General features: G+C 45.6%; 1 protein-coding gene and 1 long non-coding RNA gene across 8 annotated transcripts; one reads left to right on the top strand and one right to left on the bottom strand.

Moving 5' to 3' along the window:
• Positions 1–125: 125 nt before the first annotated feature.
• Positions 126–27810, bottom strand: CARF (calcium responsive transcription factor). 7 transcript variants are annotated; one of them, XM_081178176.1, is made up of 16 exons: positions 27703–27810; positions 22541–22659; positions 20653–20877; positions 19889–20006; positions 19068–19194; positions 18594–18678; positions 16113–16302; positions 13951–14071; positions 12646–12789; positions 10403–10627; positions 8403–8565; positions 7350–7425; positions 6198–6255; positions 4578–4668; positions 2521–2866; positions 126–401 (listed from the first exon to the last, which is right to left on the bottom strand). In XM_081178176.1, exons 2-13 carry the CDS (start codon positions 22646–22648, stop codon positions 6227–6229), a joined length of 1611 nt encoding a protein of 536 aa, XP_081034302.1. In that variant the 5' UTR covers positions 22649–22659; positions 27703–27810; the 3' UTR covers positions 126–401; positions 2521–2866; positions 4578–4668; positions 6198–6226. The 7 variants fall into 7 exon arrangements, with proteins under 7 accessions (XP_081034302.1, XP_081034301.1, XP_081034303.1 ...); XM_081178175.1 differs by lacking the exon at positions 4578–4668 and adding an exon at positions 4427–4527 and having other exon boundaries at positions 126–395; XM_081178177.1 differs by lacking the exon at positions 4578–4668 and adding an exon at positions 4427–4527 and having other exon boundaries at positions 2638–2866.
• LOC308582032 lies at positions 725–2317 on the top strand. Its single transcript, XR_014005455.1, has 3 exons — positions 725–1158; positions 1597–1949; positions 2194–2317. It is a non-coding gene; the product is annotated as an uncharacterized lncRNA (long non-coding RNA).

The following is a 27810-nucleotide window of genomic DNA, read 5'->3' as shown; positions in this document are numbered from 1 at the left end:
TTCGTCTTGCGAAACAAGCCCATAGGGAAATTCGTCTTGCGAGGCAAATCGAAAACGGAAAAACCTTTCGTCTAGCGAGTTTTTTGTCTTGCGAGGCATTCGTCTTGCGAGGTACCACTGTAGCTTCACATGAGGAACGATCTGGGACTGGCAGTGAACCAGATCAGCTGTAAATCAAAGCAGTTGTCTATTACAGATTGTCATAAGGAGCCTGCATCAAATAATGTCCTCTCAAAAGCTGACCTATCTTCATTCCAAGTTCTCAACAGCCTTCATAGACTCAAGCACAGATGGCGCTTGGAAGTCTCTGTATTTCTCCATCTCTGGATATAGTTTTGTTATTCTTTTGTTTCTTGACCTCTGCAAACAGTGTCCCCTTCTTCAGCTGCTGCTTCCTTCTCCTAAAAAAGGAAATAAAAGCATTAAAGTTAAAACTGATTTAAGACATCCCCGCGACGGGGTGAGCTCCCGTTGCTCAGTCCCTGCTCCTGCCAACCTAGCAGTTCAAAAGCACAAAGTGCAAGTAGATAAATAGGTACCGCTCTGGCGGGACGGTAAATGGCGTTTTTGTGCGCTGCTCTGGTTCGCCAGAAGTGGCTTAGTCATGCTGGCCACATGACCCAGAAGCTGTATGCCAGCTCCCTTGGCCAATAAAGCAAGATGAGCGCCGCAACCCCAGAGTCCGCCACGACTGGAGCTAATGGTCAGGGGGCCTTTACCTTTAACTTTACCTTTGACAGCTGTACTGCTCTAACAACTGGTGGATGCAAGTTAAACTACTTGTAGAAGCGGCAAATCGTAATATATGTGGGAAGGCAGGAAAATAGGAACCCGCCCCCCTTCACACTAATTGCATACAGACAAGAATACATACGAACAATGCCATCCTTGAACACACCAAGACAAATCACGAATCAAGTTAAATTTTTAAAGTTCTCAGTAGAGTTTCTTCCTCATTATTTGTAATTTTGTAGAGTTCTGCACAAAAACTATGGTGTTGAGTTCCTTTTGAGGATGGAGAAAGACACTGCAACCATGATCATGCTGACGCAATTCCTTTTAAACACACTTCAATAGAGCCAATAATTTCCATGGTGTGAAATATTGAGGCTGAAGACTCTGCAAAGCTAACACCTTGCCTTCAACCATAGATACAAGGTTATTGTCAGGGAACTGACATCGGAGCTAGAGGCGGAGGGAAGGCTCTCAAATGATGCTGGGGAAGGGCCCAACAGGGAAAGAGGCAGCTCCGCAGATGGGGAAGCAAATCTGCGCAACACCAGGGATATAGAGGGGCTGATGGGGGAATCGGCGAGAGGGCTCCAGGACTCTTCACCGGACACCAGCGGGGAGAGCACAGGTCCTCCGCTACCCACGCCCACCCTGCGCAGAAGACTTCCGCGCAGAGAGAGTAGGAGGAGACTGGGTGTCAAACAACTTTTATGTTGGAAACGATTTAAGAAATGCCCACTGACAGATCCTGCTAGCGACTGAGGCAGCCACGAAGTGAAGGGCTGTCCAGACTGAAAGGTTTAGCAAGGCAACAAAGCCTGGGGAGGCGGCAACTTACGCACGAGCAACCCATACACATTACAGTTATGAAAGGCTAAGAAACAGAAGGCTGCATAGCCTCTTTCTGTTCTTCCTATGGGAGAAATGCACAAAAGGGCAGATTTGTCCACTTGTCTAAACTATTGATCGTATATTGTGTAGACTCCATTGTGCAACTCAACAATTAAGCCCCTTGTGGGAAGAAACATGGTTGTACCCAGAACAGCTTCCGGGTGTTGATTAAAGAAAACGACCCTTTCTGTGATTTATCTGTTTGCTTGTCCATACTCCTTACTCTGGAGTAGTCTCTTTGGTGATATATTTCTGTATGACTCTGCTTTAGGATTTAGCAACTATTCAGAGTTTCAAAGCCTACAACGGGCATGTTTACCTGCCATGTAAGTGTATACAGTGGTACCTCAGGTTACATACGCTTCAGGTTACATATGCTAAAGGTTACAGACTCTGCTAATCCAGAAATAGTACCTTGGGTTAAGAACTTTGCTTCAGGATGAGAACAGAAATTGTGCTCCGGTGGCACGGCAGCAGCGGGAGGCCCCATTAGCTAAAGTGGTGCTTCAGGTTAAGAACAGTTTCAGGTTAAGAATGGACCTCCAGAATGAATTAAGTACTTAACCCGAGGTACCACTGTATACACCAGATGAGCTCAAAATATAATGCTCCGAGAAGCCCGCACACCCCCTGAAGCGGCATTATTAAATGTTGTCAGATACCAGCTAGCAGTCACCTCAACCATCCTTATGAAACAGATCATAGTATCATAGTATTTTAATATTCTTTTGGAAGCCGCCCAGAGTGGCTGGGGAAACCCAGCCAGATGGGCGGGGTATAAATAATAAATTATTATTATTATTATTATTATTATTATTATTATTATTATTATTATTATTATATAGCTAAGAAGTAGAACTTTTTGCATGTTGACAACCTAGAGAGATTTGTACTTACTAAGAGCTGGACAGTTGTCTGCCGTCTGTGCGGGAACGGTCTGCTCATCTCCCAAAAGACTTTGATTCGTTCCAAGAGCTTCAGCATCCCCCATGCTGCCAACAGTTACAAACTGACCCAAAGCCACAACCCTTTGATTTGGTCCATGTTGTTCTCCAAGCGCTGATGTTGTAGCATTGTTCTGTGTTTGGCTGAAACTTGCTTGAAGGTTATTATCCTTATTGAATATAGGTCGGATGGTTAAGTGCCTCCTTGTGGAATGTGTAAGGCTTGCAGGCTGGAGAGATGTTTGTCTATCCACCTTCAGAAGGGCTGCTGCTTCATCAAATGATTGCAACTGTAAACCCTAGAAAAGTAAAAGTTTGTTTAAAAAAGTCTACACGTTCACCCACCAAAGTGCAAAATAGCAAATGAAGTTCCATGACTAACTTCAAGTTGGGTAGTTTCTGAATCCTAACTAGGATATATGGAGTGGCCAAGTGAGGATTCCCAGGTAAGACCCTCCCTCTATTGCAGGGGTAGGCAACCTGCGGCTCCGGAGCCGCATGTGGCTCTTTTACACCTTTGCCGCGGCTCCGGGGCGGATACTAGCGAGGGGAGGAGGCGCATTGTGCGCCCCGACACTCCTCACTGTGGCGGGCACTGTACTGGCTGTGACGTCGCATGGGGGCGGTGCGTGCGTTAGTCATGCACCGTCCCGACATCACCTTCCCGCCCGCTGTCAGATTGCGGCTCCGGAGATATATTTGTTTTAAATGTCGCAGTGGTTTTGTGGCTCCCAGTTTTTTTTCCTTCGGAAACGGGTCCAAGTGGCTCTTTTTGTCTTAAAGGTTGCAGACCCCTGCTCTATTGTGTGGGCAGGTAATCCCTCCCCTACCTGGCCTGGTCTCCTTGGCAACACTTCCCCCAGGTGGGATTGGACAACTGACTTAGGTAGGCGGAGACCTCCAGGTATCCCACCTGAGGGAAGGCAAAGCCAAGCCTATGCTGATGGAGCCGCTCCAGATCCAGGGGCTGCACGCGTCCACGCAAAGGGCGCCCCCCGTTTTAAGCGGGAAGCGGTCATTTCTGAATCCTAACTAGGATATATGGAGTGGTACTATCACCCCCCCAAAAAAAACCCACCCACCCAGAACACACACACACACACGCACGCACACACACGCACACACACACACACTGTGTCAGACCAGCAATGCCTAAATTGTAGGTATGAACTGCAACTCTCCCTGTAAACGGGAGGTTGCCATCAAGTGTGTGTCCAGCAGTTACCGAGTGCAGTTACTCATGCGTTGTAGGGATCTAAAATGTCTTTCTTCAAGGAAATGCATGCTGCAGGAATATCACAGTTTACCATCAGTCAAGTCACAATATTTTGTTCCTGGATACTGCCTCAACAGGAGTGATGGGTGCTATGAAAAACACAATTGTGCAAGTGTCTGTTCTAGGACAAAGTCTGCATTGTGAAATCTATAAAGCAGACAGCTTGTGTCCCTTCAGACGTGCACTTGTTTTCTCCTGCAAAGAAGGGCACATTTCCCCTGATATTTAAAGAAAAAACCCAATACAATGGTACCTCGGGTTACATACGCTTCAGGTTACATACGCTTCAGGTTACAGACTCCGCTAAACCAGAAACAGTACCTCGGGTTAAGAACTTTGCTTCAGGATGAGAACAGAAATCACGCGGCGGTGGCGCAGAAGCAGCAGGAGACCCCATTAGCTAAAGTGGTGCTTCAGGTTAAGAACAGTTTCAGGTTAAGAACAGACCTCCGGAACGAATTAAGTACTTAACCCAAGGTACCACTGTACACAAACTATAATACAATGATCCTGTGCTGTACAGGTAACTCCCTGATCCCAGACTACTAATTTTTTGACAGCTTGTTATAGAAACCGTAGTTACCTTTTGCTGGGTAAATACTATGGGCTGGAGTAACTCTGAAGTTAAGAGCTCCTTTGCTCCATTTGATTCCACTTTGATTATGGTTTTCTCTGGTGAGCTCCCTACAAAAACAACCAGAGACAAAGTGACATGGGGCAGGGGCACTTCTTACCTTTGATAAAAGCTTATCCAATCAGCCATCCAAACTAAATGCCCAGATATATCTCATGCAGTATAAAGTACTTTGTTGAATGGTCAGTAGTCTATAGAGGAATATTGAAAGAAAACAAGGGAGTAGAAAGCAGGAAAGGAAGTTGAGTGACTATTACAGTGAGTAGTTGAACATTAAATCACAGGAAAATGAATCAGTTAGCAGTACAGGTTAGTTACAGGTAGGTAGCCATGTATCTGAAGATGTGTGCATGCTCACCAAAGCGCATACCAATCACAAACTTAGTTAGTGTCTAAGGTGGGGGACGCGGGTGGCGCTGTGGGTTAAACCACAGAGCCTAGGACTTGCTGATCAGAAGGTGGGCACTTCGAATCCCCGCGACGGGGTGAGCTCCCGTTGCTCGGTCCCTGCTCCTGCCAACCTAGCAGTTCGAAAACACCTCAAAGTGCAAGTAAATAGGTACCGCTCCAGCAGGAAGGTAAACGGCGTTTCCGTGCGCTGCTCTGGTTCGCCAGAAGCGGCTTAGTCATGCAGGCCACATGACCTGGAAGCTGTACGCCGGCTCCCTCGGCCAATAAAGTGAGATGAGCGCTGCAACCCCAGAGTCGGTCACAACTGGACCTAATGGTCAGGGGTCCCTTTTACCTTTATAAATGTCTACTTAGAACATAAGCTCCACTCATATAAGTTTGTACAGGACTGCTGCCTTAACTGTGCTAGGGATATAATTTGATTTGATATTTTTAGTTGTATTTAACTAATAATTTAATATATTTAAATGTTTGTTTTATTGTTTTGTATTCTGCTTTGTGGCAGTGGCCCACTTAGGGAATTTGTAAAATAATAAAAGCAGTAGCTGATGCTGATTTATCTCTAAATAAATACCATATACTGTACTGTATTGATGTGCATTCATTTGCCATGGTTTCTGCTAAAGCAATGGCTCAAGTAAATACGGCAATTACTGTACCTCAGGGGTGCCCAAACTTTTTTGAAAGAGGGCTAGATTTGATGAAGTGAATATGCGTGAGGACCACCCAAAGTTGTTGAGCTTTTTTTAGGATTTAACCCCAAAGTTGTTGGGATTACGCCCCCGAAATCGGCTTTGAACACAAAACACCTACAGCAATCTTGTGGGTTCATTACACCAACACTTCAAATAGATATACAGTGGTACCTCGCATGACGAATGCCTCGCAAGACGAAAAACGTCTTGCAAGTTTGTTTCCTTTTTCTTAAAACCGTTAATACCCAGGGAAACCGTGCTTCGCAAGACGAAAAAATCGCAAGACGAAAAAACTCGCAGAACGAATTAATTTCGTCTTGCGAGGCACCACTGTATTAGCACAACACATTTAGGATCAAATTTACTAGCTGCAAATTTATGGCTTCACTGAGATAAATACTATTGCCAGAATCTCTACATTACTTGCAGTCACAAATTATTTGAAGCAAGCTATAAATAAAAAAACAGCTCCTATAATAATATGCAAATAAGTATGTCTGCTCCCTGAAGGGTAAAAATTAATTGATGAATAGAATATATATGGACATATTTCAAATTAAGCGCCCTAGGGCCAAAAAACCGATCTCTTACGCTGCCAGCAATTAAATTCTTACCTTCCAGTTCCAGGAGTGGGATGTGTTTTTCAGTTCAGTTGGTCCGTTTCAAGAGTTGCTAAAATACAAGTTAAACACACACAGAAAAAGGCTCAGCTTAATGTGCAATTCGCCATACATACACTGGTATAAGCAATACATTGCATCAGTTAGGTCACCAACTAACATATGAGGAATTGCACGCTCTCCTTTTGCTGCATCCCCCCTAAATCTGTTCTGGCTTCCCCCCACCACAAACCTTGTGGGGAGGAGAAGCCTTACACTAACGCAAGGATTTAGCTGCATACTGTCCTAAGCTCTGGAGCAGAACACACACCCAAGGAATTCATTCCAATATCGGAGAAAACTCTACACTCGTAATACGGCACTCTGCTTCATACATAAGTCAATAGGTGATCCTCTGTGTATTTCAGACTCCTTGCATTCACAAGGAGCCACTACCTCGTGGCTTAGGGACATTCCTAAGGATCTTGCTGCAACTTCCTGTACCAGGCTATTTTTTTGCTACCCACCCTCACAACTATCACTTCCAAAGGGCTTGTCACACCACAGAAAAAGGGAAGTGCACAAAGAATCATTCATAGGACAACATTTAAACAATAAATTGTAAAAAAGGCATTTACTTTTAAGGCGCATGAACTGTAAGATGAAAAACAAACCCAACCCGTAATAATAATAATAATAATAATAATAATAATAATAATAATAATAATTGGTAAAGGAATGAGACTTTGAAACTGCCTCTAAAATTGGCACGGTTAAGCGATAAAATAAAGCAGGGGTTCCCAAATTGTAGTCTAGCAGATCAACAATGGCCTGCAATCTTCATTAAGGTGGACCATGGCATTTCTGCATTAAATATTTCTATTGATTTTGAATGGCATTTTAATTGTTTTCTTTATTGTTTTGCAATTTGAATTCTATGCAATGCAAATTTGAAAACTACATAAGAAATAAAATAAGTAATAAAATTACAGTTAAAAATCATATAACATCTAGTACAGTGTGTTACAATTGTGACCGCAAACAGGAAAATCTAAGTGGCCCACCAAGATATTGAAGAAGTTGGGGAGTTTGGAAACCACTTATATAAAGGCTACATAGCGTTAGGATTAACTCAGCAACAAATAAATGTTTTCAGCTTGCTCCTACCCTCAGTAGGTGAAGATGCAAGTGTAACAGTCACTGTTTCAGTAAGAATATTACCACTGTCTGTTGTCCATTGAAGCTGAAAAGAGGAAGAAGAGCCATTCAAAGACGCCAACACTCTTATCACGTGTTGACACACATCCAAATCACCATGAAAACACAAAAACTGAAATGCAGATTCACTTATTTGTTCTTATACACTTATCTTTTAGATTCCTCCTTCTTAACCCTTCTGTGGTTTTAAGAAACAGTTAACTTGGTATCAAACAAACCCTGGTCAAGTAATCACTTAAAGAAATAAAAGCCAAGCCTTCTGCCATGTGGAATATTAGTAAAACCTTCGTAGTCCTCTCTGATATTTGAATTGTTCTAGCTAGGAGTTAGGGACGCGGGTGGCGCTCTGGGTTAAACGACAGAGCCTAGGACTTGCCGATCAGAAGGTCGGCAGTTCGAATCCCCGCCACGGGGTGAGCGCCTGTTGCTCGGTCCCTGCTCCTGCCAACCTAGCAGTTCAAAAGCACGTCAAAGTGCAAGTAGATAAATAGGTACCGCTCCGGCGGGAAGGTAAACAGTGTTTCCGTGCGCTGCTCTGGTTCGCCGGCTCCCTAGGCCAATAAAGCAAGATGAGCACCGCAACCCCAGAGTCGGTCACGACTGGACCTAATGGTTAGGGGTTCCTTTACATTTACTTAGATAGGAGTTTGCCATGAACTTGCTGAGTGACAACCGCAAATAATTTAAGCTTGTCACTTGTTCTATCAGATATCTATTAAGTGACCATTTGAGTAGGTAAATTTGCTCTACTAAAAACAATGTGTTTTTTGTTTTATCATAGTTTATACTCTGTTTCTCATTTTGACAATACTGTATCAATCACCTTAGTAGGCAATTTAATTGTAATTTACTCAGGGGTGGGGGTGGGAATTATTTGTGCTAATGCCTTTGAAACAGTTATCCTGAGAGAGAGTCAAGAGCAAGCAATGAAGACTGTCCACAAAATGACCACAAAACTCGGCTGAAAGAGAAAGAGAGGAAGAAAGAAGAGTCCATGCTTACCATTGCTGGAATAGTTTCTGAGTTGTATAATATCTTCCCGTTTCTTAGTGACTTCTGCACTTCATGAATGTGGTTCTTGAGATCATTTACAGTAGGAAAGAAAGACAAGTTGTGCTTCTCTGGCACTTCATCAGGTCTGAACAATTCTCGTTCCACAAATTTTCTGTTGAGTATTAGAAATGGGGGGGAAAGAGAGGATTAAACACGTGTTGATACGTGATTTATTGTACCTGCCGCTCTTCCAAACAACATACAATCAAGGCTTGGGAAGTTAACATTCCTTCCCCAAGCAGGGTAGAGCTCACACTCACAGATGGAGGTCTCCAGCCTCTCCTTTTCCTTATGCATCTGGAGACTGGGGTATCCTTGGGAATGGTGCAGGGGCCTACAAATGAAGCAAGACTTGGTGGAAGTCCCCTTCAAGCCCAAGTGTTTTACTCTTGTTGTTTAGTAGTTTAGTCGTGTCCGACTCTTCATGACCCCATGGACCAGAGCACACCCGGCACTCCTGTCTTCCACTGCCTCCCGCAGTTTGGTCAAACTCATGCTGGTAGCTTCAAGAACACTGTCCAACCATCTCGTCCTCTGTCGTCCCCTTCTCCTTGTGCCCTCCATCTTTCCCAACATCAGGGTCTCTTCCAGGGAGTCTTCTCGTCTCATGAGGTGGCCAAAGTATTGGAGCCTCAGCTTCACGATCTGTCCTTCCAGTGAGCACTCAGGGCTGATTTCCTTCAGAATGGATAGGTTTGATCTTCTTGCAGTCCATGGGACTCTCAAGAGTCTCCTCCAACACCATAATTCAAAAGCATCAATTCTTCGGCGATCAGCCTTTTTTATGGTCCAGCTCTCACTTCCATACATCACTACTGGGAAAACCATAGCTTTAACTATACGGACCTTTGCTGGCAAGGTGATGTCTCTGCTTTTTACTCTACTAACATACATTTAGCCTAATTAACATACATTTAGCCTAATTAAATTGGATTTTTTAAAATTTAAATTGGATTGGGGATCTTTCTAAAGATAGGTTTCTACATTATAGTCCTAAGGCTATTCATCAGGAAATAAGGATTTGTTTTAAGTTTTTCATGTGTGCTAAAACTAAGTTTAAAGTTTAAAAGAGAAAAAAATGTTTAACCACACCAGTTAACTAACATGGATACACATGCTATAATGTTATGGTTTCAGTTAAATAAATAGTTTAAATTGTTATTAAGGAAATGATTATTTTCTCCTTCCAATAAAGTACAGCAGAAAAGTTGTCCAAATATAAGCAGTTAACTTATTAAACCTCACAATAATTTCCCAACTATCTGTCTATGTATTTCTAATAGTATAACCAAATTAGTAATGTTTGATATAGCTATAAAAACTACTCTGAAAATTTATTATTCCAAAAATGAAACCTTCATCTGGTTGTAAATATTAATATCATGTCAGCAAGAATGAGTCTTTCTGTAAAAAAATGATTTAAATCAAGTCTTACTGACTAGTGATTTAAATCGTGATTTAAATCTAATACACCCTGTGATTAACCCATTCTTTTCCTACTGGAAATTTTACTGGACTACTTAGGAAAAATCCAAAAACTTTGCAAAAACAAAACTCAAAACCAAAACAACCAGGCAAACAGAAGTTTGGTAAAGAAATTACTGTATAGAATACCAGTATGTAAAGCTTTCTCTTCTGTGCAGTGTAAGAAAAACTACAACTTAGCCTATACGCTGGCCTCTTGAAAAATCTCAGGTATGGATAATAAAGTAGAAAGTTTCTATGCTATAGGCTTAGGGGCTAGAGGTTTACTACAGGTCTCTGGGGTCGTCTTTCCAATTGGTTTTTAAAAGCACCAACCTTGATATATGGGAAGGATCTGTGCAACCACATTCCACTCCCAAAACAGCCAAAATGTCGAAATCAGGACAGGGGCAGGGAGCGGGCGCTCTGTCATAACCCACACAAAGTGGAAGAAGTGTCTTGTGTAGAGACTTACAAAGACTTACCGTAACTGTTTCCTCACTGCGTAGACTTGTTCTATTCCTTGAGACACTAGATCTCGGATCTTATCTGCAACTTGCGGGTGAAGTCGCGAGGGCAGCGTGCAGCTTTCGTCTTTGCCTGCATCATCCTCTCCCTCAGGAGATGGTATGGAGAATGGCGATCGTGGGAGGCACATCTCTAGCTCATGATACTGATGAGCCTGCTGAGTAGGTAACTGCATATACCACCTGGCGAGAAAAATTGGCAGATGCAACTCCCAAGAAAGTAATTCCTTTTTCCAGCAGGAGGGGGGAAACCAACTCTAGTGAATATTTCAGGTCTGTCTAACTCAGGCATAGGCAAACTCCAGCCCTCCAGATGTTTGGGACTACAATTCCCATCATCCCTAGCTAACAGGACCAGTGGTCAGGGATGATGGGAATTGTAGTCTCAAAAAATGTCTGGAGGGCCGAGTTTGCCTATGCCTACTCAAACCCTATTCTTATTAGTACAAAACCTGTGCAACCCCCCCCCCCACCTCCGATTAGAATGGTGGCAAATGATTTCCTAATCTTCTGGGGTGTCTTGATCGACTGAAATCACACACAACCTTTGTTAGCCAAGTCAGCACATAAAAATCTCCCAATGAGAATGCACAAATGGAAACATCAACAAAATGTGGTGTGGAGCACTCCTGTTCAGGGGTCTGGCCAGTCAACTATGTCCTCTTCCAGTATACTTCATTCCACTCCCTGCTAGTTTCCAGCTCTCTCCCCGGCTCCTTCACAACTCGGGACACTCATTCTGTGGCCCCTGACAATGTCCAATCCCAACTGGGTTGTGTTGGGAGGGTTTGGCCCTGTATGGTTTTTCCTCCCTGAATATATATACTTCCGCTGTTTTTGCAGCTCCTTCAAACATTCCAATGCTTTCCTTTTGTTTCTTAAGTTGCCTTGATTTTGTTGCACAGCTGTTAGCACTCAGCACCCAAGTTTGTTTGCTAGGAGCGATCAAACTAAATTGGTTTCTGAGACATTCCTAATACAGTGGTACCTCTGGTTACATACTTAATTCGTTCCGGAGGTCCATTCTTAACCTGAAACTGTTCTTAACCTGAAGACCACTTTAGCTAATGGTGCCTCCTGTTGCTGCCGCACCACCGCCGCACGATTTCTGTTCTCATCCTGAAACAAAGTTCTTAACCCGAGGTACTATTTCTGGGTTAGCGGAGTCTGTAACCTGAAGCGTATGTAACCTGAAGCTTATGTAATCCGAGGTACCGCTGTAGATGCTTCACAAGGCCGGATTTAGGTTTGATGAGGCCCTAAGCTACTGAAGGTAAAGGGGCCCTTTATATGTCCAGCTGTCCTTTGTCAACAACAAATTGTCGCTGTTTTTTGTGTTGAATATATGCTATATGGTAATTTATGGACCTGATAGGTATCGAAAGCCATTTGCACATAACAAAATATGTACTTTGTCAAAGTAATTGTTGAACTTATCTTATATTTTGGAAATGCACATCCAGGTTTTTTTCTCCTTTAAAGTTTTTTGGGGCCCCCAAGAGAGTGGGGCCCTAAGCTGTAGCTTGTTTAGCTTATACTTAAATCCTGCACTGATGCTTCATCAAAATACATGTAGAGAATTACTGTGCTGCAAAGGAAGATCTGTGGCCTTAAAGCCAAGTTTCGCTGTTTTACTTGGAACAATAGAGTGAAATTTGGGTCAGGATGATTTTTAAGTTAGCACAGGTATACAACTGGGCAGTGCTGTAGAAGGGTTAAACGCAAATGCAATCTGTGTATAAGCATTTGCTGTTATACCAACTTATCAGTAGTGATGTATGGAAGTGAGAGCTGGACCATAAAGAAGACTGATCGCCGAAGAATGGATGCTTTTGAATTATGGAGCGGGAGGAGACTCTTTAGAGTCCCATGGACTGCAAGAAGATCAAACCGATCCATTCTTAAGGAAATCAGCCCTGAGTGTTCACTGGAAGGACAGATCCTGAAGCTGAGACTCCAATACTTTGGCCACCTCATGAGAAGAGAAGATTCCCTGGAAAAGACCCTGATGTTGGCACAAGGAGAAGGGGACGACAGATGACGAGATGGTTGGACAGTGTTCTCGAAGCTACCAGCATGAGTTTGACCAAACTGCGGGAGGCAGTGGAAGACAGGAGAGCCTGGCATGCTCTGGTCCATGGGGTCATGAAGAGTCAGACACGACTAAACAACAACAAATCAAGCTGAAAGACATACATTACCTGAGAACCCCACCAGCACCAATCAGGTTTTTCTTCAGCACGTTGAAAGCTTTCTCCTGTTCCACACGTAAAATTTTCTTATCAATTTTGGGGTCTGTTGGAACTCTATACTCGGGGAACTTCTGGACCTTCTTAATATAGATCCTGCCACAGGAAAGGGGGGGAAGGAATCACAACACAGAGAGTACGACAAACAAACACATTCTCTTATTCTATTAAGACGTTTTAGAATGAAAAACACCTAACTATTTAAAGAGGTGGAAGATGACACGACCCCTTAAAACATATTTGCCCCCCACGGAGCCTCTTATCTATTTTTATAATATTGGTAGTAACATTTACTTGCAAAAAAATTTTGTACGCTGTTGATCAGATAAACATTTGTTCTATTTACTAAAATGTTTGAAGGCTTCTAGAGTGGCTGGGGAAACCCAGCCAGATGGGCAGGGTACAAATAATATCTTGGTTAATTATTGAATAATAATAATATTAAAAATTTATTATTTATACCCCGCCCATCTGGCTGTTTCCTCAGCCACTCTAGGCAGCTCCCAATCGAGTGTTAAAAACAATACAGCATAAAATATTAAAAGTTCCCCTAAACAGGGCTGCCTTCAGATGTCTTTTAAAAATAGGATAGCTGCTTATTTCCTTGACATCTGATGGGAGGGCGTTCCACAGGGCAGGCGCCACTACCGAGAAGGCCCTCTGTCTGGTTCCCTGTAACCTCACTTCTCGCAATGAGGGAACCGCCAGAAGGCCCTCGGTGCTGGACCTCAGTGTCCGGGCTGAACGATGGGGGTGGAGATGCTCCTTCAGGTATACAGGACCGAGGCCGTTTAGGGCTTTAAAGGTCAGCACCAACACTTTGAATTGTGCTCAGAAACATACTGGGAGCCAATGCAGATCTCTCAGGACCGGTGTTATGTGGTCCTGGCGGCCACTTCCAGTCACCAATCTAGCTGCAGCATTTTGGATTACTTGCAGTTTCCGGGTCACCTTCAAAGGTAGCCCCACGTAGAGCACATTGCAGTAGTCCAAGCGGGAGATAACTAGAGCATGCACCACTCTGGCGAGACAGTCTGTGGGCAGGGAGGGTCTTAGCCTGCGTACCAGGTGGAGCTGGTAGACAGCCGCCCTGGACACAGAATTAACCTGCGCCTCCATGGACAGCTGTGAGTCCAAAACGACTCCTGGTCCTTCAGGGGCACACCTGGTCCTTCAGGGGCACAGTTACCCCATTCAGGACATTCTTTATTCATTATGAATATTATTATTCTACTTTCCCGGCTATCCATTGCTTACCTTGCAGGGCAGGTGGCTTTGTACACTTGGCAGGAAACATCCTCCTGTTCACCAGTTTTCCTGGGCTGAAAACCCTTCCTTCGGGGCCCATATTGGCACTCCATCACTATGGCTCTGCTTCCTGTTTCGAGGGAAATACTGCATGTTCATTGCGACAGATATTTTGTTTCCTCGGCAGATCAGTTTGGGATAGGGATGGAGGGAAATACGTTCGTCCAATAAGCCAAATCCAGAAGCGGCCAACCCTCCGTGGGCCATTCTGACGAATTGGGGGAGGGGGCACCCAACTGTCAATAATCTGACACCATATAAAATCAGGGGATTCAAACTTCAAGCCACACACTTGCAAAGAAAGACTCTACCTTTGCTGTTCCGGCTGGAATTCAGCACTTTTGAATCTAAGCCACAGCTGAAGGACAGCGGCGGAGCAAGCCGATTGGGCGCCTGGGGCGGCGCATGTGCCCTGCACCCAGGGGTGGGGCCAGCTGGGGCAGGACGCTTTGAGGAGTCTGCCTGCCTCCTCCCACTCAGCCGCCCTACAGCTGACGGGGAGGTGGCAGGTGGACTGTGTCCGGCAGCACAGCGCCTGTGGGCGCCTAAGCCACTGTGTCACTCCCAGGAGAGATGCATGGCTCAGGCGCACTGCAGGCCCCACGGTGAGTGCCACCCGGCATTTTCATAGAATCATAGAGTTGGAAGAGACCACAAGGGCCATCGAGTCCAACCCCCTGCCAAGCAGGAAACACCATCAGAGCACTCCTGACATATGGTTGTCAAGCCTCTGCTTAAAGACCTCCAAAGTAGGAGACTCCACCACACTCCTTGGCAGCAAATTCCACTGTCAAACAGCTCTTACTGTCAGGAAGTTCTTCCTAATGTTTAGGTGGAATCTTCTTTCTTGTAGTTTGGATCCATTGCTCCGTGTCCACTTCTCTGGAGCAGCAGAAAACAACCTTTCTCCCTCCTCTATGTGACATCCTTTTATATATTTCAACATGGCTATCATATCACCCCTTAACCTCCTCTTCTCCAGGCTAAACATGCCCAGCTCCCTTAGCCGTTCCTCATAAGGCATCGTTTCCAGGCCTTTGACCATTTTGGTTGCCCTCCTCTGGACACGTTCCAGTTTGTCAGTGTCCTTCTTGAACTGTGGTGCCCAGAACTGGACACAGTACTCCAGGTGAGGTCTGACCAGAGCAGAATACAGTGGCACTATTACTTCCCTTGATCTAGATGCTATACTCCTATTGATGCAGCCCAGAATTGCATTGGCTTTTTTAGCTGCCGCGTCACACTGTTGGCTCATTTTGTCAAACCCCCCCCCCCAGTGGTGACACCCGGGGTGGCCTGCCCCCAACTCACCCCCTTCCTCCGCCCCTGCTGAAGGAGAACTAGTAGCAGAGCCAGCCAGCCCATGAGGTGGGGTAAAGCAACTGCCTTGGGCAGAGGAAGCGCAAGCGGCAGCACCTCCGCAGATACCTTGCCCACCTGCACCGCTGGAGAACTGGCGATGGCAGAAGAACCCATTTCCGTTGAGATTTTATGAGATCTCACAGAAAGTTGCGAGAGCTTGTAAACCACATGAGAGCTCTCAGGAAACCAGCGCCACCTCTCCGGCGGCGGTGGCGGCAGCTGACAGGTAGCACATTCCTGTTTCTCCTCAGGCGGCCAAGCAGGACACATCGTACCTGACCTCACTAAATGCAGGGGCTAGTCCTAAGACTCTGTTAAAAACAAATGATTTAATAATTTAACACTGCTAGAGAGCAAGAGATGTGTGTGTTCCATGACAATAAAGTTTTCATAGGTAAAAAATGAAGGTATGGCCCGTGCACACTATTTGAAGATGGCATAACTGTTTATTTCATCACAATTGTATGTATATAAAGGCATCTCCATAGTGGCTTCCAAACATGTAATAGAGATTATATCTGTGTAGAAAAGGGTTCTGTGAAGAGTTCTAAATGACATTTTTCCTCAAAAGACTAGAACACAGGTACCAACGCACAAGCACACAGCAGAATATGAGTGAAAACCACTACAATGTAGGCACTGAGACTTTCCCCTTTGTGACCTTTCACAATACCTACAGATATTCTGCAAAGCAAAATGTAGCAGTCTCTTTAATAAATGTGAAAACCATTAAGAAGAAAGAAAGTTACCAGCATTGACAAAAGGGATCCCATCAAATGGAACATACTGTGATTTCCACATCAGCCTCGTGGCAGGTTTAGCTGGGCTTGGAGACTGGCGGGTTCCCCACACGCTGTGTGTTTGCTGCTTGTGCACTGTTAGAATATTCTCTAATTCTGTTTCACTTGAACAATAGCCACGGTATGAATCCCCAATTTTCTGCATGAAGAGGAGGTGAAATAATAGGATTTATTCACCAATTAAAATGCTATTTGGAGTTCAGGAATTCAGTATCATCACGAGATGCCTGTGGCAATCTGGTGTGTTGTACGCACACTATCTGCAGGAGACAGAATTTTCCCAAGAGTTTCTTCCCTTCCCAATTTTCCTGAGTTTAAGATGCAGTTTCTGGGTTTATTTGTTGCAAACAGCGTTAAACATTTTATGTTTTGCCAGAACTCCATGTGCCCCCTTTAACTGTACAGTCATACCTCGGGGTGAATATTTTCGGGTTGCACTCCGTGGTGACCAGGAAGTAATGGAGCGCGTTACTTCCGGGTATTGCCGCTCGCACATGCGCAGACGCTCAAAAGGACGTCACGCGCATGCGCAGAAGTGGCGAATCACGATCCGCACACGTGCAGACGGGGGGGGGGGTGCATTCACTTCAGGATGCGAATGGGGCTCCGGAACGGATCCTGTTCGCATCCAGAGGTACCACTGTATATGACTGAAAGCTCAGTGACCAAGTATGGGTATAATGCTATTTTGGAAAGCAACGCTTTTTCATTTCTGCCAACTTTTACTGCTGTACATGATTCTAAAGAGAAATGTCTGCTGAGCAGTGTGCACCATCTCCAATGATTTTCCTTATATGCCTATTTAATTTCAAACACCCAAAATACTATTTTAAAAACACAGGCAAGTGCATAAAGCAGTTTCAATATTATATGGAGTAACAGCCAAACAGAAAACTCCTGGGAAAATTGTGTGCTATTGTAACAAGTTCTCCGATCAGTCAAAGCACAGTGGTACCTCAGGTTTTGAACCTAATTCGTTCCCGAGGTCCGTTCTTAACCCGAGGCTGTTCTTAACCTGAGGTGCGCTTTCGCTAATGGGGCCTCCCACTGCCGCCAGCACGTGATTTCCGTTCTCATCCTGGGGCAAAGTTCTCAACCCGAGGCACTACTTCTGGGTTAGCGGAGTTTGTAACCCAAAGTGTTTGTAACCTGAGGTACCACTGTATTTTAAAAGTATGCAAGCTAAAGGTTATAGTCATCACCCAAGAAAGACATAAATATTATGTTGTCAGCTATTCTATGGCCTTTTGACGAAGGGCAGTATACAGTGGTACCTCCGTTTGCGGACGAGATCCGTTCCGGAGCTCTGGTCGGATCCCGAGGTTTTCACTACCAGAGGTGCCTGTTCTGCGCATGTGCATGGCACGGTAGAGCGCTTCTGCGCACGAGGCAAACCCAGAAAAATACTTCTGGGTTTGCCGCGTTTGCATCCTGAAGTTTACGTAACCAGAGGGTTACGTAATGCGAGGTACTACTGTATGTCTAAAATTTTCTTAATAAAACCAAAACAAATGAACTGCTCAGGAGTTTAAGGCGGTTTAGAAGATGACTCGTGGTAGCAAAGCCTTGCCATAAACAGTGTATTCATCAGATGAAGGGCTTGACTAAAAGGCAATCCCTCTCTGCTTGTTGCATTTCATGAAAGATACTAGTGAAAAACTTACACAGCATACCTTTTCCAGAAACTAATTACAATTACTTTCCCACTTTCGACTAAGTTGCTAGGGCCATTTACCGTATTTTTCACTCTATAGGACGCACCGGACCATAGGAGGGGGAGAACAGGGGAAAAAACTTCTCCCCCTCTCTGCTCAGCGCCCCTTCAGCGAAGTGGTAGGAGAAACGGAGAGGAGAAACGGAGCAGGAGAAACGGAGAGGGAAAACTGTGCAGCGCCTCTCCAGTGAAGCGAAGCCTGGAGAGCAAGAGGGATCGGTGTGCACCGACCCCTCTCGCTCTCCAGGCTTCAGGTGGCTATCCGCAAGCCTTCGGAGCACAGTGGGAACTCCTGCTGCACTCTGAAGGCTTGCGGATAGCCGCCTGAATTCCCGCTGCACTCCGGGGGTTTCAGGTGGCTTCAGCGAAAGCAACGCGAAGCCTCCGGAGCGCAGGGGGAGCTCTCCCTCTGTGCTTTGGAGGCTTCGCGTTGCTATCGCTGAAGCCAAGGAGCCTGCATTTGCTTCATAGGACGCACACACATTTCCCCTTAATTTTTTGAGGGGGAAAAGTGCGTCCTATAGAGTGAAAAATACGTTACATTCCATGACATCCACTTAAATCCCCCTCTGGCTACCACTAGACTGCCTTGGCTCCGAACAAACTACAAGACAGTTTAACTGACAAATGTCAAGTAACTAAGAAGTCTAGCCACCTCCAATACCAGTTTGTGAGATGAATACTTTGCTCAGTTGTTGTTGTTGTTTTTAGCTCACCTCACAGTTCCTGAGACGGCGAGCCCAGGTAGGTGTGTTTGAGGACAATGGTTGAGGGGAAACTGGAAAAGTGTCTTCCAATAGCCTGAACAATAAATGCAAAATGGGATATAGAGTCAAAACAAATCCATGCAAATAAACATGTAATCGCAGATTTAGACGATGTTGCTATATTAAAGACAGAAGCAGATTGCTTTTCACTTCTTGTGGTTAACATTTGTAAGGCAGTATTTGCGGTACTTAAAATTTTTTTTAAAAGCTATCATTCAAAGCAACAACTGACTTTTTCACTTTATTGCTGCAAGCCTTCAGGGACAAGATGGTTTAGGAATCTCCTATGTCAATCATTAGAAAGCAACCTGTGACCATTTCATAGATGCAACAAGAAGAAGTTCAGCTAAAATACTGACAATGGGAAAAACTGCAGAACTTCACAGTTTGTCTGAGAAGAGATTTCCTCATCTTCTGACCTACCTGGTGGCTGTTGCTTTGGACACCGTAAGAGATGCTTGAGGATGAAGGATGTATCTGCTTGTACTGTCTGCAACAGCAGCCACTGCAACAGTTTGCATACTCCCACCATTTCTCTCTTCTGAAGCATCTTAGGAAAAAGATGGGGGGGGCACGTCCCTCTTTAATACGTGCATAGAGAACCAAGAAAGCGCAATTCAGAAAACTGGTGAGCAATTAGCAAGCAGCAGCCTGAGACTGAAATGTGAATCTGTCTCTGCCAAACCCTGAAACCTCCTAGAATGGAGAGGTCCTGTTCTAATAGAGCTAAGGGCACAGCTTTTAGAATGTGTTCTTCCATAACTACCACAAGCTCAGCTAAAAGTTGGTTTAGCAATGCCACCGAGAAAAAAAGAGGGGCTCCATCTTGCTTGTGTATGTTTGCGAAATTCTACATTTCCTGTTCTCAAGTCAAATAAATCTTGAATCAAAGGAAGAAAAGGAAAGAACCAATCCCAGTGTGCTACAGGTACAAAATATAGTCCGTACTTTGCACCTAGCAGCTGTGACCTTTGCAAGCAGCAGCACACAGTCTGCTGTTAAGGAATGTCTCAAGAAAAAGAAGCTTGAATAGCCTGTGAGAAGCCCACCTCTTCAAATTCCAAGTTTACAATTAAAATTATTGATTCTGAGTGTGGAAATACTGTACAATTACACAATGAAGGTGTATGTCTTGGCACCAGAATTCACAAATTGAAGGTTAAGTGCTTTCACTTAGTAGCATGTTGTACTGATTTCAGTGGAACTTGCTTCCACATAGTCTGTTGGGACACGATGTATCTTACCCTGAGAACTGGTGACATCCAGAAGTTGACCTTGGGGAATAATCACTTGTGCCATTCCCGGCTGAGAAGGAATAACGTGCAACACTTGCCCGTTTTCAGACTGGCTGGCAACTATCATCTTTGAAGGAAACAAAGAAATGGTATCATGAATATCATATACTATTTGAGAGATAGATTTATAACAATAAGCTTCAAGCCAATCTGAAATTATTCATCTCTGTTTTATAGAAAAATCAGAAACGACTGAGATCTATATTTGAATTTAAGCAAAGAGACTCAAGTTCTTGCTGATAAGATCCACATATTGATGGAATTCCCCCTACCCAGATATTTAATAATAATAATAATAATAATAATAATAATAATAATAATTATTATTATTATTATTTATACCCTGCCCTCTCCAGCCAAGACCAGGCTCAGGGCGGCTAACAACCAATAATAAAAACAAGTTGATTAAAATACAACTTAAAAAACAAGATTAAAATACAACATTAACATTATTTCAAGGTTCCCTTAACACAGCGATTCGACAAAGCCACAACACACTTAATCCACATATCTGTTTAAGAAGTACAGAAGACTAATGTGTTATTAAGGTTGGCAATTAAAAAAATATTCAGTTGATTCGTCATCTGCTATTTCGTCAACAAAACATAACGCAGATTAGGGCATTATTACATTTCAACACAGGGTTCCTTTTTCAACTACATTGGAGGGAAAGCTAAACAAACAAAAACTGCCCTAAAGATGTATTTACTCACCATGTGAGTGCTGGACCCCTCTGAGGATTGTACTTCATAAAAGGGATGGCCACTCTGGTGTACAAGTTGAAACCCTTCTGCTGAAAAAGGGAGCGTCTGGGACAAGTGCATTTGTGCATTCAGTGACTGAGAAATATCTTCCGAAATGGGCGCTGCGATGGGCAGGACTGCCTGAGGAACATTTGGCCCAAAGGATGGGTCCCCGCTTTCCACATATGCTAGATGCTGTCATACAGAATATATATTGGCATCTTTTCAATCATTTGTTTTTTTTAAATCTTCGGAATAGCAAATGGTACCTTAGTACCAAGATGACCAGTGAGGCAATTTCTACTCAAACCTGAGTTTTCTGGCTGAAAACTATGGCCAGAAAAGCCACCTCGATTGGACTGCCATCATCCCTCTTGTATCATCTGGGCTATGATACCGTCATTGAATCCCTGAGGCAAAAGCTTTGGGACATTTCACCTAGCAACCTGCGATCTCGATCTCATGTAATCTGTGGCCCAGTAGAAGCAGGAATCCAATACAGTGGTACCTTGGGTTAAGTTCTTAATTTGTTCCGGAGGTCCGTTCTTAACCTGAAACTGTTCTTAACCTGAAGCACCACTTTAGCTAATGGGGCCTCCTGCTGCCGCTGTGCTGCGGCTGCACAATTTCTGTTCTCATCCTGAAGCAAAGTTCTTAACTCGAGGTAATATTTCTGGGTTAGCGGAGTCTGTGACCTGAAGCGTATGTAACCTGAAGCGTATGTAACCCAAGGTACCACTGTATGGGTACAACTTTCAGATACCCTCATATCTTAGGAACCTGTCTGTACCAACCTATCGGCATTTATTTACCAAAGCCAAACTAAATGTATTTCCTTCGGAAGTGCTAAATGGTAGACTGAGAGGCATCCCTTATCAGAATAGGCTTTGCTCATGTTCTCAGGAAGTCGATTGCATGAAGCATATCTTACTGTATTGTGGGCAGTACGAGCAAGCAAGGGACCAACTGATCAAACTCCTACCGGCAAATCTGCTGGGAAAATCTGAAGCCTCCCATATTAAAAATCTTTTGGATGATAGGTCCAATGATATTACACTGGCCGTGGCAAAGTTTCTTTCGGAAGTCAAAAGAAGCATAGATCATCCAAGCTCCGACAAAACAAAATGACCGCCTCCGTTTCTCTCTCTTTTGTGGTTGGCTGTCAGAACTGTATTTTGTCCTGAAATTGTTCTATGGGTCTCTGGACCACAATAAAGATTATTATATACTCAAACCACACCCATCCACCAGCTGATGTCACTTTGTTTTAGCAACACCTTTGGGACCGCAAGGGACGCAGGTGGCGCTGTGGGTTAAACCACAGAGCCTAGGGCTTGCCGATCAGAAGGTCGGTGGTTCAAATCCCTGCAATGGGGTGAGCTCCCGTTGCTTGTTCCCTGCTCCTGCCAACCAAACAGTTCAAAAGCACGTCAAATTGCAAGTAGATAAATAGGTACCACTCCGGCGGGAACGTAAACAGCGTTTCCGTGTGCTGCTCTGGTTCGCCAGAAGCGGCTTAGTCATGCTGGCCACATGACCTGGAAGCTGTATGCCAGCTCCCTCGGCCAATAAAGCGAGATGAGCGCCACAACCCCAGAGTCGGTCACGACTGGACCTAACGGTCAGGGGTCCCTTTACCTTTGGGACCGCAAAGCACTCGACATTACCGACAAATTTGGCCTGCGAGGTCAATTCACACAGGGTTGCCAAATTTTGAGCAGTAAATAAGAGGACACATTTGCCAACTTCTACTTTTAACTATGGAATGCTGTAACGATTCTATGCATAAAAAAGACCTGGAAAAAGAGGGCATATGGCAACCCTATGAAAGTTAACAAATATATGACTGATCACTTACCTGGAATACTTGGTCCTCGGTTTCCACCTCTTCAGTATTATTAGAGTTGCCCAATAAGTCACTAGCTCTCTCCATACTGGCTTCAGGATCAACTCCATTTTCTTCCATTACAGAACAGACTAGAAAAGAAATATTTAGAATCTGAACCCTGGTATTCTGCCATAGGTAAACCCACAGCGCCACCTGCGTCCCTCTTTCTGCCATAATACAGTCTAATTTCCTCTGACATTTCTTCCTTTCTAGGTAGATTTCACATTTCAGAGACCAATACGGTACCTATTTTCATTTGATTTAGTGGTTAAAATTGCAATCCTACACCCAATTACCAGGTACTAAGACGCGTTGCACTCTGAGGGATTTGATTTTTTAGTAGATTTGTGTACGATTGTGTTGCAAACCCTCTTTGGCATTCCCAAGGCTAAAATACATTTCATCCTTAATAAAACAGAACTTTCTGACATAATTAATCAGCTTCCGTGTTATTAGAATCTCAAGGTAATGCTATGATGGATTAGCAAGAAAGCATACATTGGAACTGTAAGAATTTCTATTCTTTTTAAAAGTTTCTAGTCCTCAGGACTGCTGCAATAAATTTGGCAGCAAGATGGCCAAAAAACCCAATAATCAATCAGAAACAATTTTGGATGTAGTTTGCAAGTCTCTGAGATCCAATTACTTTACAACTTGCTATTGGAAAATATAAATATTTGGGGAAGTTGCATTAATGTACAGTACACATTTAGGATACCAACTACATAGATTTATTTTTAAAATCTGAGTTCCAGTCTCTAGAAAAAATAAGGGTTTTGAAGCAAGCCAAACAATCCATCTGTGGCAGCACAACCTTTCACTGTCACATCCTATTTCTGACAATCATCAATATTTGCAGTTATGTGTGTGCATCCAATTGGCAGTATTGGGGTCCAATCCAAACCCTAGCAGTGGTGCAACGAACGGCTTTTCTTTCCCCCACCCCCCAAAAACCAAATTATTATAACTCTTCCAACAGGTTGAACATATCCTGTGAAACAAAAACAAAAAAGGGTGAGACTGGGGGAGGAACAGCAACAGCCTTAACATGGGGAACAACAAGCAAGCTCCTTGCCAACCACTTTAAAAGATGGGTGGGGTAGAAATAATAAATTATTTAAAAATTATTATTAAAAGGCTTGAGGCACCTTAAAGACTAATCAGATTTAAACACTAACCATGAATGGTAAAATGCACACTTACTAAAAGAATGTAAGAGGGAGGAAAGTAACCTCCACATTTAAGGGACACGGGTGGCGCTGTGGTCTAAACCACAGAGCCTAGGACTTGCTGATCAGGTCGGCGGTTTGAATCCCCGTGACGGGGTGAGCTCCCGTTGCTCGGTCCCTGCTCCTGCCAACCTAGCAGTTCGAAAGAACGTCAAAGTGCAAGTAGATAAATAGGTACCGCTCCAGCGGGAAGGTAAACGGCGTTTCCGTGCGCTGCTCTGGTTTGCCAGAAGTGGCTTAGTCATGCTGGTCACATGACCCGGAAGCTGTACGCCGGCTCCCTCGGCCAATAAAGTGAGATGAGCGCCGCAACCCCAGAGTCAGGCACGACTGGACCTAATGGTCAGGGGTCCCTTTACCTTACTTTCAGCAAACTGTCCACAGCTGCACCATGAAAGTTGCAACAGGCTTTTCAGAACTGGCTGCTTTCAATGAAAGGGCCTTTTTCAATTGCAATTATTTCATATGCTTGCAAGCAGATTTTACATACCTCCATACTTTTAACTCCGACGTTTAATTGTGTGTGGGGGGGGAGGGTTACCGTATTTTTCGCCCCATAAGACGCACCGGCCCATAAGACGCACCTAGTTTTTTTGGGGGGAAATAAAGGAAAAAATTTTTATTTCCCCCCCCCAGGTGCGCTGCGCTACACCAGGAGCTTGGGGCGTGCGGAGCTCAGCGCGCCCCAAGCTTCTGCGTGCAGGCAAGGTCTCCGCTAGCGTGGGAGAGCTGGGCGCCTCTCCCAGGGCTAGCGGACCCCTGCGCTAATCCAGAAGCTTGGGACGAGCTGAGGTCAGCGCGCCCCAAGCTTCTGCGTGCGCGCAAGCAGTCCGCTATCCTTGGGATAGCTGCGGGGCTCTCCCAGGGCTAGCGGATCGCTGCGCTACACCAGGAGCTTGGGGCGTGCTGAGCTCAGCGCGCCCCAAGCTTCTGCGTGCGCGCAAGCAGTCCGCTATCCTTGGGATAGCCGCGGGGCTCTCCCAGGGCTAGCGGATCGCTGCGCTACACCAGGAGCTTGGGGCGTGCTGAGCTCAGCGCGCCCCAAGCTTCTAGGTGCGCGCAAGCAGTCCGCTGCCGCCCTAAGCCTCGCGCACCCGGTGGGACCTCCTGCCGGGTGCGCGAGGCTTGCAGACACTCGCCCGAAGCAGGGAGAGCCCTCCGGAGGGCTCCCCGTGCTTCGGGCGACAGGCTGCCTCCCCAAGCCTCGCGCACCGGGCGGGACCTCCTGCCGGGTGCGCGAGGCTTGCAGACACTCGCCCGAAGCAGGGAGAGCCCTCCGGAGGGCTCCCCGTGCTTCGGGCGACGGGCTGCCGCCCCAAGCCTCGCGCACCGGGCGGGACCTCCTGCCGGGCGCGCGAGGCTTGCAGGCATTCGCCCGAAGCAGGGAGAGCCCTCCGGAGGGCTCCCCGTGCTTCGGGCGACGGGCTGCCGCCCCAAGCCTCGCGCACCGGGCGGGACCTCCTGCCGGGTGCGCGAGGCTTGCAGACACTCGCCCGAAGCAGGGAGAGCCCTCCGGAGGGCTCCCCGTGCTTCGGGCGACAGGCTGCCGCCCCAAGCCTCGCGCACCGGGCGGGACCTCCTGCCGGGCGCGCGAGGCTTGCAGGCATTCGCCCGAAGCAGGGAGAGCCCTCCGGAGGGCTCCCCGTGCTTCGGGCGACGGGCTGCTGCCCCAAGCCTCGCGCACCGGGCGGGACCTCCTGCCGGGTGCGCGAGGCTTGCAGACACTCGCCCGAAGCAGGGAGAGCCCTCCGGAGGGCTCCCCGTGCTTCGGGCGACGGGCTGCCTCCCCAAGCCTCGCGCACCGGGCGGGACCTCCTGCCGGGCGCGCGAGGCTTGCAGGCATTCGCCCGAAGCAGGGAGAGCCCTCCGGAGGGCTCCCCGTGCTTCGGGCGACGGGCTGCCGCCCCAAGCCTCGCGCACCGGGCGGGACCTCCTGCCGGGTGCGCGAGGCTTGCAGGCATTCGCCCGAAGCAGGGAGAGCCCTCCGGAGGGCTCCCCGTGCTTCGGGCGACAGGCTGCCGCCCCAAGCCTTGCGCACCCGGTGGGACCTCCTGCCGGGCGCGCGAGGATTGCAGGCATTCGCCCCATAAGACGCACCCCGATTTCCCCTTCATTTTTGGAGGGGAAAAAGTGCGTCTTATGGGGCGAAAAATACGGTAAATGGCTGTTTCCCCTTCTCCCCTGAAGTTTTAAGCAGTTCTTATATGTAAGCCGCCTTGAGCATCAGGGGAAAAGGCAGGGTACAAATGAATATTTTTGTATTGTGCTTTTAATTCTGTTGGGAGCTGCCCAGAGCGGCTGGGGAAACCCAGCCAGATGGGCAGGGTATACATAATTTAATTAATTAATTAATTAATTAATAATATACCAGCATCATCTTAGATTAGCTCGCACCATGTACAAATGTGATATCAGGTACCACAAACCACAGTTACGAAAAGCCTGTGAGCTGCACTCAGTTCGGCTCTTTAGGTAAAAGTACAGGACTAGGGCATTAAAAAAACATTGCTGCCTCCTTTTTCCCCTTTTTTTGGGGGGGGGCGCATGGTCGAGGGGCATTTTATTCTCAAGAGTTGCTGCTTAAGTCTTGTAGTAAAGTTAAAGCGGAAAAATACAGTAAGTTAATTTAGGGTGTGCAGAAAATATTTTTTAAAAAAATAAATGTAAGGAGCCTAGGAAAGAGAGGGAAGGAAGCCAAGTTTGGAAATGTCGACACGGTTGTAAAGTTATTGAAATGGATAAAACTGAAAGTCACTAATAAATAATAATAATAATAATAATAATAATAATAATAATAATAATAATAATGGAGTCGTGGTTTTTGCCACACAAGAAGCTGAGCTGAGGGCGGGGGGAATTTGTCTACAGGATTGTAAAGTTATTGAAATGGATAAAACTGAAAGTCACTAATTAATAATAATAATGGGGTCGTGGCTTTTGCCCACACAACAAGCTGAGCTGGGGGGGGGGGATTTGTCGAGACGATTGTAAAGTTATTGAAATGGATAAAGCTGAAAGTCACTAATAATAATAATAATAATGATAATAAATGATGATGGAGTCATGGTTTTTGCCCACACAACAAGCTGAGCTGGGGGGGAATAAAACTGAAAGTCACTAATAAATAATAATAATACTGTAATAATAATAATAATAATTTTTAATAATAATGGAGTCATGGCTTTTGCCCACACAAGCTGAGCTGGGGGGGGGGGATAAAACTGAAAGTCACTAATAAATAATAATAATACTGTAATAATAATAATAATAATAATAATAATAATAATAATAATAATAATAATGGAGTCATGGCTTTTGCCCACACAACAAGCTGAGCTGGGGGGGGGGGATAAAACTGAAAGTCACCAATAAATAATAATAATACTGTAATAATAATAATAATAATAACAACAACAACAACAACAATGGAGTCATGGCTTGTGCCCACACAACAAGCTGAGCTGGGGGGGGAATAAAACTGAAAGTCAATAATAATAATAATAATAATAATAATAATAATAATAATAATAATAATAATAGTGATGATGGAGTCGTGGCTTTTGCCCACACAACAAGCTGAGCTGAGAGGGGGGATTTGTGGGGGGGGGAGGAATTTGTGGGGGGGAGGGGGCGCCCCTCCACCAGAATATTAAGCCCCAATTTGGGGTGGGGGAGGGAGGGGGGAGCTCGAGCCCCTCCCCCTGCCAGGCAGAAACAGCCCCCCCTCCCTCTTTCCCTCCCTCCTTCCCTGAGGAGGTGGGCAGGGCGGGCCAGGGCGCGCGGCAGCGTGAGTGACGCGACCGGCGAGTGCCGCGCGCCCGAGCCCAGCCAGGGGGTGGGGAGGGGGGAAGGGGGAGGGAGGGGAGGGGGGAGGAGGGAAAATTCAGAACGAGTCTACTCAACCTCGTCTTGGGCACCGCCGTGGGAGACCGCCCGTACGGCGCAGGCGCAGCAGCACGCACGCGCAGCGCCCACCAGGCCGCCGCAAGCGAAGGCAAAGGGTTTGGGTTT

This window comes from Podarcis bocagei, assembly GCF_964188305.1.
Source record: "Podarcis bocagei genome assembly, chromosome: 1".
In the NCBI taxonomy this organism is placed as follows: Eukaryota; Metazoa; Chordata; class Lepidosauria; order Squamata; family Lacertidae; genus Podarcis; species Podarcis bocagei.
Note: the sequence above shows the minus strand (reverse complement) of the source record. Positions and strands in the feature narration are given on the sequence as shown.

Excerpts from the sequence above, each read along its gene's own strand:
- CARF (XM_081178176.1), bottom strand. The coding sequence starts at position 22,648 with ATGGAAGAAAATGGAGTTGATCCTGAAGCCAGTATGGAGAGAGCTAGT. Across the intron at positions 12,790-13,950 it reads AAAGCCACCTGCCCTGCAAG|GATCTATATTAAGAAGGTCC; the intron begins GTAAGCAATGGA and ends TTCCTGTGGCAG. Across the intron at positions 6,256-7,349 it reads TGCATCTTCACCTACTGAGG|CAACTCTTGAAACGGACCAA; the intron begins GTAGGAGCAAGC and ends CTTGTATTTTAG.